Source organism: Lactuca virosa, chromosome 2, assembly GCF_052849685.1.
Source record: "Lactuca virosa cultivar CGN04683 chromosome 2, Lactuca_virosa_CGN04683_v6, whole genome shotgun sequence".
Taxonomy (NCBI): domain Eukaryota; kingdom Viridiplantae; phylum Streptophyta; class Magnoliopsida; order Asterales; family Asteraceae; genus Lactuca; species Lactuca virosa.
The window spans coordinates 66384823-66397974 of NC_136427.1; the positions used below are offsets into that span (position 1 = coordinate 66384823).

Sequence of the window (13152 nt, forward strand, 5' to 3'; positions counted from 1 at the left end):
TAGTATCTTCAAATGAGGTGAGCGTTGTACTAGCCAAGGATATTGATGGGAACAAACATCCCATATACTATGTAAGTAAGAGTCTCCTGGATCCTGAGACTAGGTATGCTCACCTCGAAAAACTCATATCTGCATTAGTAACAGCTTCTACTAAATTAAGACATTATTTTGAAACATGCCCTATAATTGTAAGAGCTAACTATCTGATTAAGAATGTTATGAGAAAACCAAAAATGTCAGGAAGAATGGCGAAATGGTATGTGAAGCTAAGCACGTGTGACATAAAGTACGAATAAAACCCGCCATAAAGTCCCAAGAAATGGCAGATTTTGTGGCTAACTATAGTGATGATCTAAGAGTTGAAGTTGAAATAGAAGCCAATCAACTTCTAGAAGAGGAAAATATGGGAAGATGGATATTGTTTGCAGATGGAGCATCGAACCAAAAAGGAACTGGCTTAGGGATCATGCTAAAATCGCCACAGGGGGACATCCTACCCCAGTCAATTAGTTTTGAATTCAATGAAACCAACAATGAAGCAGAATATGAGGCACTAATCATGGGACTACAATTAGCCAAGGATCTTCAGGTATTCGTCGATTCTTTACTACTAACTAACCTTTTTAATGGATCCTATGCAGTAAAAGCAGAAAAGCTAGCTCTATATCTCCAAATCCTCAAAAACCTGGCCTTAGAATTTGAAACATTCAGCCTAAACCATGTTCCTATAGAAGACAATGTTGAGGCAGATGATCTAGCCAATCTAGGATCCTGCTTGAGGATCCCGTCATAAACCAAGATCCCGGTAATCCACATATTAGTCCCAAAAATCAAGGATCCCACCAAGAAACATACAGACTCTCGTGACCATGGAGGATCTATTGATGTTTCCGTGATCAAAGATCCTAACTTAACGGTCCCACGTCAGGATCCCAACATCCAAGATCCTTCCCCTACTTCAGGATCCTGGATCCAACCCATCATGGAGTATCTCTAGAATGGCACGATCCATAAGAAAGAAAAAAACGAAAGTGCATTCAAAACAAGGATCTCAAGGTTCATTCTAATCCAAGGTAAGTTGTATAAAAAAATCGGTGGCAGGACCTTACCTCGGGTGTTTAGAAGATCATGAAGTTGTTGAGGTCCTGAAGGACATCCACGAAGGGGACCGCGACAACCACACTGGGGGCAGATCCTTATGTTCCAAAGCATTAAGTGTTGTATTAGGTGTCTAAGCCCATAACTATAATTGGTATGTACTTGATTTGATAGTAGTGTGGTCCTTTTCGGTTGCCTTTACACTGGTGACTAGACAGGATGACTGTTGAGGAGAGAGGCTGATTTATTATTAAAAATAATAATATGGGGCTTAAATATGATTTATTAATATATTACAAGAATAACATATTAATTAGAAATTATATTATTAATTAGTATTTAATCAGAAATTAATTTTGGGATTAAAGGAACTGATTAAAAGTGTAGGGGTTGTTTTGTAATTATTTAATAGTTGACGCTTTGGGCCATTGGACCACCTTATTAAGGAAGGGCCGAAAATCCGTAGAAGGATCTAGTAATTTTCGTCCAAGGCTAAAGGGTAGCAGGTCCATGGACTTGCTTAGGCCCTAAGCTAAGGAATTAGGGTTTCCACCCTAAAAGCCTAGCTAGCCTCAAGTATAAATAAGACCCCTAGGCATTAAATTTCGGCCAACCTTCAAGAAACCCTAAGAGTGCCGATTTCTAGAGCAAGCCACCCTCTTTACTTTCTCTCATATTCATCCTTTCACCTAGTGTGTTTGTGAGCCATTAGAGGTACTACAGTTGTGGTATTTGTTCTCAAGAGCAAAGGAAATTCAAGAAACTAGTTGTTATTACTATATAACAACAAAGGTATGTATTCTAATCTTTTATTTGTGTATTTCGAAAATTTTATATGCACGCTAGGGTTTTCTTTTATGTTCATTTTTTGTATGTCTAATAGAGAAAACATAGATCCAAATTAAGGTTGCATGCACACACAGGATTGTTTGTATAAACCTCATAAGTGGTATCAGAGCTATTGGTTGTTGTTTTCAATTAGATTTGATACAATCGTTTGAATTTGACAAATTAGGGTTTATGGAAAATAAACCCTAGGGCTTGGATTTTCGAAATTAGGGTTTCAAAACCCTAGATTTCGAAATTTGTTAGGGTTTCTTGAACCATTTTCCTTTGGCATCAAGTTTTCGATTTTAGGGTTGTCTAACCCTAGATTTCGAAAATGCCTTCCTTCCCAAGATAAGATTTCAAAATTCTAGGGATTAGGATAATATTATCTTTGGTAATTATCTTATTAATTGTTTAGGTGGATAATTAAAGATTTTGAAATATCCCTTCCCAAATTTTCGAAATCTAGGGGATAAAGGGATTAGATTAAATTATTTATTTAATTTAATGGATAATCCTTTGAGATTTAAAAAATTAAATTAATTGTTTAATTTTGGATAATTATTAAATCAAGGTTTTTAATATTTGAGATTTTAAATTAAAAAGTATTAATTTCGAAAATTATAAATTAGATTAAAAACCATAGTATTTTGAAATGTTTAAAATACACCCTTATACTATACATATAATTAAAAGTTTGATATTATATATGTATAAGAAAAGTCAGTCTTATCGTTAGTATGCCTCATTTACGAAGTTGCTCTATAAGAGGTGTTTAAGGAAGCGGCCTATAAAATGACCGTCATTGGGTAACCATTCTTACCCACCACACTCTTGACTAGTGGAGGGTCGTTAGCCGAATGGGTAGGATAGGGCATTAATTCTCTCATTAATAAGTATAATGATAAATATAAAGTAACTAAATGTTTTTATAAATTCCCAATCTTAGTTACTTTAGGAAAAATATGAAAATGATGCTAGTCCATGAAATTGCACTTTGCACCTTGCCAAGTCGTTAGTGGAGTGTGTGTGGTTAATCGACACACTAACTTGGAATAACAAGGGTGGTAAAGGGTAGCTCGATGATTATCATAGATCAATGGAGCGTGTGTGGTTAACCGTCATACTGATTAGGTGATAAATGACATCGAGAGTATCGAGCACATTTGCATGGTTATTCACACCTTGTTTGTGATCCTCGGTATCCCAATCACTGTGACATCCCCAAATTTCTCGGCCAGAAAAGACCGATTTAGTTTATGCTTTTAAAATAAAATCAGAGTAACCTTCCAAAAGGTTTTGTAGAATTTGTTCCCAAAACAAAATATAATAAAAATTTATCAAAGCATTTTCTTAAAGAAATGTATTTTCATTATATAACAAAACCTCGGGATGTCATGTTCCGATACAGACCAAAAGCATAAACAGTACATCATAAGCCTTACAACAGTTATTTACAACTACTGACCTATAATCCAAAAATCCCTCTTCATCATCCAAACTATGCTCTGGGTCCACTACCTGTAATATAAAAAAGCTGAGTGGGTCAGGCTTGGGAGCCTGGTGAGCATATAGAGTTTTCAACCCACAAATAATAAATTTATTAATTTCATTAACCAACAATAAATTTATTAATTTCATCAACCAACAATAACCCTGATTACCTGTTCCCGTTATCCTTACTTTACGTCCCTAAACACCTATCACAAGGGACCTAGCCTAAGGATCATCATCGGGATGAACACTACTGCTAAGGGGATTCCTCAGCCATACATGTCCTTAAGGCAACCATGAGGGGGATGGAGTACACCAGCGAACATATAGTTCACCAACACCTACAGGTTGTGAGCCTGCTAGCGTTCCACTAGACTGTCTAGAAAGGTTTGTGGTAGTCATCTATACTCCGCTAGAAGACTACAACAACAACAACAACATCGAGGCCTCTCATCATTTTAACACACATCAACTATTTCATCTACCCATGTTTTACCCAACATATTTGTACATAAAAATACATATATAGTTTAAAACTTGTATAAAACATCTATTCAACACCCATCTCAAATAAACAAACAATATAATTACACATAGCACGTATTTTATAGGAAATACTTCATATCTATGTGTAAGATGAAAAATGACTACACACTCACTTGATTTAACGATAATCGGGCAGCACTTCGTTTCTTAAAACGATCGTTTCCGATGAAACCGGGAGCTTTAATGAAAACCAGGCCTTGCAAGGGTTGAGCTTCAAACCGAAAAGATAAATTTATCGGGGTCTTCGGACACTTTGGGACGTTCTTCGGGTGTTAGGTATGATCTCGGGGCTTCGGGGGATGTAAAATAGCTTGAAAGAAGGTTTAAAGTGAAAAAGTGTGCAAAAATCCAACCAAAACCGGGAGGCTTCGCACCCCCCTTTATATAGGGTGAGGCTTCGGACCGAAGGGAGAAGGGAGGACACGCGTCGGATGCGAGGCCGAGGCACGCGTCAGCAGCGAAGGCGAGGACACGCGTCGGCTTTGGACTGGACCTGCGCTTCGGATGACTCACCTGCTCGGACACGGGGTGGCTCGCAAGGGAAGGGTGACATGGCTCGCTTCGGTCATGCCACATACCGGACACGCGTCTCGCATGCGAAGCTTGTACGTGGCCGAGTCCGAGCCTAGTATGCGAAGCTTCTCGGATTTTGTGCCCCACACTTCAAAAATTCATACCTTTCACATACTAGCTCCGTTTTCGACGTTCTTTATATGCATGCGTAGGCGAGATTATACTCTACAACTTTCGTTTAGACTCTATTGGCTAATTTTGAATTAATTTTTAATATTATTATTTTTAACAGACCAGGACAGGAAAATCCGTTAAAAATTCATGACTTCTTCATCCGACGTTCGTTTTCGTCTATCCTTTTACCGTTGTACTACTATTGACGAGACCTTCAATTCTCGTTTAGGTTGTGTCGGTTAAAAATCACTCGATCTAAAATTCAAGTTTTTAGCTGTCTACTTCTAAGCTGAAACTTAGAAAAATCATAACTTCCTCATACGAAGTTAGATTTGGGCATTCTTTTTATGCACGCTCTCGGTTTAACGAACACTACGACTTTTGTTTAGATCGCTAAGGATAAAAAGCACTTTATCGTAAATTCACTTTTTACGTCACACAGCGTCATGTCGGTTCTGTCGCGAAACTTCAACAGGTCATAACTTATTCGTTATAAGTCGGATTTCGGTATTCTTTATATCTCCGGAATCCTTATTTCAACCACTACAACTTTCTTCATAGATATCAGGTTTGTCTAACATTTATTTTCGACACTTATTTTTTTATCCTTAATTTATTAAACTATAATAATTAAGCATAAAACACATAATAATCAATAATACATCTTATTATTTCAAATCAAGTTACAAAGGTTGTCCTAGACTATTACATCATCATTAGTGCCTAGTCTAGAAACACGGGCGTTACAGTCACAAACTTGAAAGGCATAATAGAGATTAAACATGCCATTGAAAAATTCAATGAATCTCAAAGAATCTAGGAATTTCAATTCATTTAAAACCTAATGTTCATTTTCGTTTTTCATGGTGGAAATTGGTAAATCGTCATTTACCTACCTTCAAATATTTTGCAATTGGATTACGGCATCCCTCTTCCGAATTGTAGAACATTGTGTTGGGTCCTAGCCTTAATATTTCATTTGGGTGTTGTATTAAGGATTCTTTTCTAATCTAAACTTTGTCTCGTTTATTTTTCATATGTCAGGCTCAAACTCCTCCAACGCCAACTCCTCGAACCCACTTTCTCTCTTGGGCATTTATGGGAGGTCACATTTGATGGATCCAATTTTAATGATTGGATTCGCAACACTCGCATGGCCCTAAGGTACGAGGACAAGGAAGAGATTCTCGACAAAGACCTCGTCGAGATCAACGAAACTACTGCTACTCCCGAAGAAATCATCGAGTATAGGGATCGATGCAAAGAGGCGACAAAGGTGTCGTGCATCATGGTAGCCACTATGACTCCCGAGCTTCAAAAGTTCTACGAGGACTATTGACCTTATGACATGCACTAAGATTTGATGGAAAAGTACCATCAAAGTGCACGTCAAGAGAGGTACGAGATAGTTGCCTCGTTAATAACAACCAAAATGAAGGATGGAGAGTCCATCACGACCCACTTGCAAAGAATGCAAAGATATGTGGATCGTTTGCTCAAGTTGAATGTCAACTTCGATGAAGAGTTGGCCATTGATATTATCCTCCACTCTTTACCTCCTTGTTATGAACAGTTCAAGATGACTTATCATATGAACAAGGATGAGGCGACCTTGAGCAAACTTCAAGGGTTATTAAGAACTACTGAAACCAGCTTGAAAGGCAAAGGTGTCGCGTCAACTCCTACTGATGTTGCCCCTGTCTTGGCAATTGGACAAGGGTAGGGGAAGAAGAGGAAGGCTCCTTCTAAGACCCACAAGGGAAAGTCTCATGATGGTTCTTCTTCAAGTGGAACTAAAGGTGGTTCTGCTGCTCCTTCGTCTAATCTGAAAGATACAGATTGCTTCTACTGTCACGATAACGAGAATTGGAAACGAAGTTGCCCAAAGTATCTACAAGATATCAATGATGGGAAGATAAAGCCCACCTTTGCAGGTATTTACACTATTCAATCTAACAACTCATCACATTCTAGTTCTTGGGTCCTTGATACAGGATGTGGTTTTCACATTTGTTCTGATTTGCAGGGTCTAAGAAGAAGTAGGGATGTGGAGCATGGGAAGATGAACTTGATCATGGGGAATAGGAGAGCGTCGCCTGTCACCAAGATTGGAGTTTATTCTTTAATGCTTAGTAGTGGGTTAGGGTTAGATTTGAACGATTGTTGCTACTCGTTGGAAATGGCGAGAAACATTATTACTTTTCATGGTTTGTATAAACAAGGTTTTAGATTTTCGTTTAATAATGAAATTGGTTCTATTAATGCTTTCTATAATTTTAAATTTTATTTTGAAGCATTGTCGTGTAATGGTATATATGAAACTGTGATGGTTGTAGAAAACATAGGAAATAATGTATTGCATATTGATTCGTCCAATGGTTTGGACAAAGCATGCTTGTGGCATTGTCGTCTTGGACATGTCAACAAGAAGCGCATAGCCCAACTCCAAAAGGATGGAGTGTTGGGGTCATTTGACCTAAGGTCCAATGACACATGCGAGTCTTGTTTGCTTGGGAATATGACTAAGTCACCTTTCACTAGTACTTGTGAAAGAAGTGAGAGATATTAGATCTTATACACACCGATGTGTGTGGGCTCTTTAGATCCACCACAAGGGATGCAAATCTCTTCTACGTGACTTTTACTGATGACTATAGAAAATATAGGTATATCTACTTAATCAAGCATAAGTCAGAAACTTTTGAAAAGTTCAAAGAGTTTAAGCAAGAAGTAGAGAATCAATTGGGTAGGAAGATAAAGATGCTTCGATCTGACCGAGGTGGTGAGTATCTTAGTATCGAGTTCTACGACTATCTTAAGGAATGTGGAATTGTTTCACAATTGACGCCGCCTAGGAGACCACAGCTGGATGGTGTAGCTGAGAGACGCAATCGAACTTTGTTGGACATGGTTCGTTCCATGATGAGTCGAGCTTCGTTACCTATCTTATTTTGGGGGTATGCCTTAGAGACTGCCACCCATATCCTTAATCTAGTCCCAACTAAGAAGGTTGCCTAAACACCTCACGAGATGTGGACAGGGAAGGTTCCCTCGTTGGCACATATCAAGGTTTGGGGTTGCGAGGCTTTCGTAAGACGAGAGACTCGGGACAAGCTTGAACCTCGTAGTGAGCGATTTATTTTCATCGATTACTCGCAACAAATCCTTTAGATATCTCTTCTACAGAGTGAGTGACGATGTTGTCTTCGTTGCGAGGAGAAGGGTTTTCCATGAAAGAGAACCCATATGCCAAGCGGACAGTGGGAGGCAAATTGATCTTGAAGAGCTTCAAGAATCAAGTGATGAAGGAACCTAAAACACTAGCGCTCAACCCGAGGAGGAACCTCTTGTTGAACCGATTGACGAGTCCTTACCTCTAAGACGTTCCAGCAGAGTTAGTGTTCCACCCGTGTTATATGGCTTCCATATAGTTGCTGAGGGTGATACGTTTATTAGTGATAGTACACTAGCAAATATGGATGAACCTAACAACTACAAGGACGCCATGGCAGGCCCGGAGTCTGCAAAATGGAAAGAGGCGATGGACAGTGAGATTCAGTCCATGTATGACAATCAAGTTTGGAACTTGGTTGACAATGTACCAGGTCGTAAGACAGTCGGGTGCAAGTGGATCTTCAAGAAGAAGACCGACATGGATGGGAAAGTGCACACATTCAAGGCACGGCTGGTTGAGAAGGGTTTCACTCAAACTCCAGGAGTTGACTATGATGAGACCTTCTCACCAGTATCCAAGATCAAGTCTATAAGGGTTATGCTAGCCATAACTGCGTTCCATGATTATGAAGTATGGCAGATGGACGTCAAAACCGCTTTCCTTAATGGAAAGTTGGCTGGGGATGTTTACATGAATCAGCCAGAGGGTTTCGTAGATGCAAAGTACCCTAATAGAGTGTGTAAGCTTGAGAAATCCATCTATGGATTGAAATAGGCATCTCGCAGATGGAATCTTTGTTTCGATGAGAAAGTCAAAGAGTTTGGTTTTTCGAGAAGGGAGGATGAGTCATGCATATATGTCAAAGCTAGTTGGAGTATAGTTAGCTTCTTGGTATTGTATGTGGATGACATACTACTCATAGGAAACGCCGTCCCGACCTTGCAGTAATTATGTCTGGCTTGGGAAATGTTTCGCTATGAAGGACCTCAAAGAAGCTGCTTATATTCTAGGGATAAGGATATTGAGAAATAGGAGCAAGAGACTAATAGGACTTAGTCAAAGTACGTACTTAGATAAAGTGTTGAAATGTTTTAGTGTAACACCTGATTCCTGGTACGTATTTAATTCAAGGATTTCATGTATTTTTCTCTGGGACTCGACGAGTTGGTGGCCAAACTCGTCGAGTAGAGTCGTGATCCGCGGGGAGTTTAAGTGACCTACTCGACGAGTCGGGAGACCGACTCGGCGAGTAGGTGCTGTTGGAGTGAAACCCTAAATTTGAGGGTTTGCACCCTATTTAAACAACTTATCTCAGCCTCCATCGTCCCTTATACTCCCAGAAGGCATCATATCGAAACCCTAGCCTTGTTTGAGTATTCTAAGGCCATTTTGGTGCATTTTGGTGGATTGTGAAGCTTGAGAAGGGGAAAGGAGCTTGGGAGTTCAAGTTGGAGCTTGGAGATCCAGAGATTGTGTTCAATTTCCAGCTCATTTAAGGTAAAAAGCTCCTGCCTTGATCTTCCATGTGTTTATTCATCTTTAGGGCTTGGCTTTTGGGTATATTTAGGACTTTCTAAGCCATTTTCGGGTTGTGAAGTGTTATAGGGAGTATTGACTTCAGATCTTGGTCATTGGAGGGGTCTCATGGCATAAAGGTGCCAACTTTATGGCCATGAGAGCCCCATGCATCTTTTAGACATCATTTGTAGTCCTTTTGGGCTAAAAGACCCATGCATAGACGTAAAGTTTGTGGCTTTACGTGCTATATCGGCCCTAGGAGGTCAGATCTACCCTTTGGATGAGATGAGCTTGACAGAAATCGAGTTTATGGACATGGACTTTAGTGGACTCGGCGAGTTGTTCTTGGGACTCGACGAGTCGGGTAGTGGTTCTCCAACCCTTACTATTTTGGGGGCCTGGTTGAGTCTAGAGAAGGACTCAACAAAGATGGACGAGATTATAGACCTGGGAAGCATGGGCCTCGACGAGTGTTGGAGCAGACTCGGCGAGTCCAAGGCAATCTTCCAATCTTTGAAGATGGACTCGACGAGTTGTTCATACAACTCGGCGAGTCATAGACTGGACACATTCTTATGAGGGAAATGAACTCGACGAGTTCAAGGTCGAACTCGGCGAGTCGGATGAAGATGGCCCCAATGTTATGATTGAAGAAGAACCCATTGAGTTCTTGCTAGACTCGATGAGTAGAGACGGGGATTGGTTTGGGTTAGAGAAGTATGGACTCGACGAGTTGGTAGACCAACTTGGCGAGTCAAGTCAACGGGATGTTGACTTTGACCAAAGTTGACTTTGACCGGATTTGAGTTGACCCTGGTTAGGATTGCCAGTACAAGTTGATAACTTAGATGGGGTTGTCATGTAGGGATTGAGGAGTCGAGGAGAGTTGGTTTTCACACCGAGGATAGTTCGGAAACTACACGACTTTGAGGTGAGTCTTCTCCTAGTAGGGGTGGGTCTACGACCACAATGCCGGCCCACAAGTAAGAGTACTGGTTAGATGATTGTCTTTGTGATAATTATCTGGGACTTGATATGTGTTATGCTTACTGTGCTTGATATGGTTATGATTGTTATGCTTATTGTGCTTATTATGTGTTAGCAGTAGGAGGGGTGAAATAGTCCCTGGTTACCAGTTGAAAGATACCGAAGGGGAGGGTAGTTCCCAGATACCGGTTGAAAGATACCGAAGGGGAGGGTAGTTCCCGGTTACCGGTTGAAAGATTCCAAGGGGGAGTCCAGCTCCCGGTTATGCTTGACAGTTACCGGTTGAAAGATACCGAGGGTCATGTATTATTTTGGTATGGTTATGTTGGGGGAACTCACTAAGCTTCGTGCTTACAGTTTTAGTTTTGGTTTCAGGTACCTCTTCGTCTAAGGGGAAGGAGCCGGCGGTGTAGCAGCGCATCACACACACATGGTTTCTGCATTAAGTTTCTGGGATTGTACTCTGATTTTCATTACTTCTGATGATATGGTTTTGAGACACGACATTATGGTTTTTATAAGTTGATGTAATATTGACAATGTTTTGGTGAACTGTTTTATGAATTACTTAATTAAAAATGAAAATTTTTGGCCTCGAAATTTGGGGATGTTACATTTAGCATGGAGAATTCTAAGAAAGAGGAGTTACCAATCCAGAGCAATACCAAATTGAGTAAGACTCAAAGCCCGAGTACCGATGTTGAGATAACGGAAATGAGTCGAGTACCATATGCTTCTGCCGTTGGCTCGATCATGTACGCTATGACGTGTACTCGCCGTGATGTGGCTTTTGCTTTGAGCATGGTCAGCCGATATCAAGGGAACCCTGGTAGAGCTCACTGGATAGCAGTAAATAACATTCTTAAGTATCTACGAAGGACGAAGGATTGGGTCCTCGTACTTGGTGGAAGTGAAGACTTGAGAGTGACACGGTATAGTGATGCTAGTTTTCAAACTGACAGAGATAACTTCCGCTCTCAGTAGGGCTGGGTATTTACCCTCAATGGAGGAGCAGTGACTTGGAAAAGTTCCAAGTAGGAGACTGTGGCTGATTCAATGTGCGAATCAGAGTACATAGCAGCGAGCGAAGCAGATGGGCTTTGAGCACTATAACATCCCTATGGTGCACATACAACCCTAATGCTTTGGATCTAAGTTTTCTCAAGTTATACATGCAATAAAATTATCCAAAGCATGAAGCGTACAATTAGCATACAAACGAGTTAGATGATTACCTTTTTGTTGTAGCTTGTAGAACTTGGACTTTCAAGAGCTTAGCACCTCAAATGTGATGCCTCTAATAAGTCACAAACACCATGAGGAAATGGAGGATAATGAGAGAGAGGCTAGGAGGCACCAAAAATGACTAGGGTTCTTCTTGGAACTCTTAGGAAACTTTTTGGTGATGCTAGGGGTTACATTTATAGTGTGGAATTCCTAGGGTTTCACTTGTAAACCCTAATTCACTTCCTTGGGACTTTAGTGCAATAATCCATATGATAAGCCCTTTGGACTAACCCTTCATGGACTCCCATATAAAATTAGTCCATCCTAATCAACATGGATCATTAACCCAAACTATATGTATTACTGATTTACTTAATCAGTCCCTGTTAATTTAATCAGTCTCTTTTGATCACTAAATTAATTCCAAATTAATTCTTGACCAATACCAATTAAATAATATGATTTCTCAATTACTATATAATTCTTATAATATATTAATAAATCACAAATAACCTATTTCTCAAATATCCATCCTATCAAATTGCTCCGGTGAAGGCAACCCAAAAGGACCATGCTACTATCGGGTCAAGTACATATCAATTATAGTTATGGGCTTAGACACCTAATCCAACAGTCTCCCACTTGGATAAGTCTAATAACTATTATTGCAAGTACGACTTCAGAATCCGATTAGCAATCGTAGCTCTCAAAAGCCACTGTTGAACTATGATATTATCAGTAATGCGTCCTTTAGATAAGGGATCATATATTTCCTCCATTTTTCAAGATATCGCATGGACTGATACATGGATTATAATCATTCTCTATCTCCATGTGTTGTTTCCCGACTTCCGATTTATGATGATTGACAATAGAATACATTGAACACATCAACTTAGTCCAGGCTTGGCTAAGCGCTTAGGGTGTCATCACTAAATCATTGAGGGGCCCACATATATCGCTTTTATCCCTCTTAGGGTAAAAGGAATAGATAAACTTCGACTCATATGCTTGCAAAATTTACTCATCAAATCACACACAATAATACGTTTTATAACACCAAGTTACTGGTGCGTTTTCGTATCATCAATGTGCAACTGAGTTGTAAACTACAACTCATATGTCTCCGTTTCAAGAATATAAGATATTATCGTCTCATAATCACTCGTGATAAAATCCATGAAGTTATTCAAATGAACGTGGGTTTAATCCAATACTCAAATCTTATTTCAGGAGCACTCATGAACACTGCAACAAACTTTTGCTATGTCTAAACACTTAGACAATCTACAATCGGATTCATGAGAGTCTTACCTCATTACTTACTTCCAAAGTATGATTTATTGTGGATGTTTGAATAATATTTATTATTTGGGAAGTAAAACATGCAAAGTGAAATTCAAGAATAATCCAATCCAATATGGACTCAACCATATTGATTACACATTATTCATTGTATAATGTTTCGATTAATCAACTTAATACTTGAATTAAAACAATAGTTATCCCATGCTCCAAGCATGCACACTATGGTTGCCTACGGTCCTTACCTTGTGAAATATATCAATTGAACACATTTCCAATGATGCTCA

General features: G+C 39.5%; 1 protein-coding gene across 1 annotated transcript; it reads left to right on the forward strand.

Moving 5' to 3' along the window:
• Window positions 1-319: 319 nt before the first annotated feature.
• LOC145157477 (uncharacterized) lies at window positions 320-793 on the forward strand. Its single transcript, XM_079076510.1, has one exon. The coding sequence runs from the start codon at window positions 320-322 to the stop codon at window positions 791-793; it is 474 nt and encodes a 157-aa protein (XP_078932636.1).
• Window positions 794-13152: the final 12359 nt, after the last annotated feature.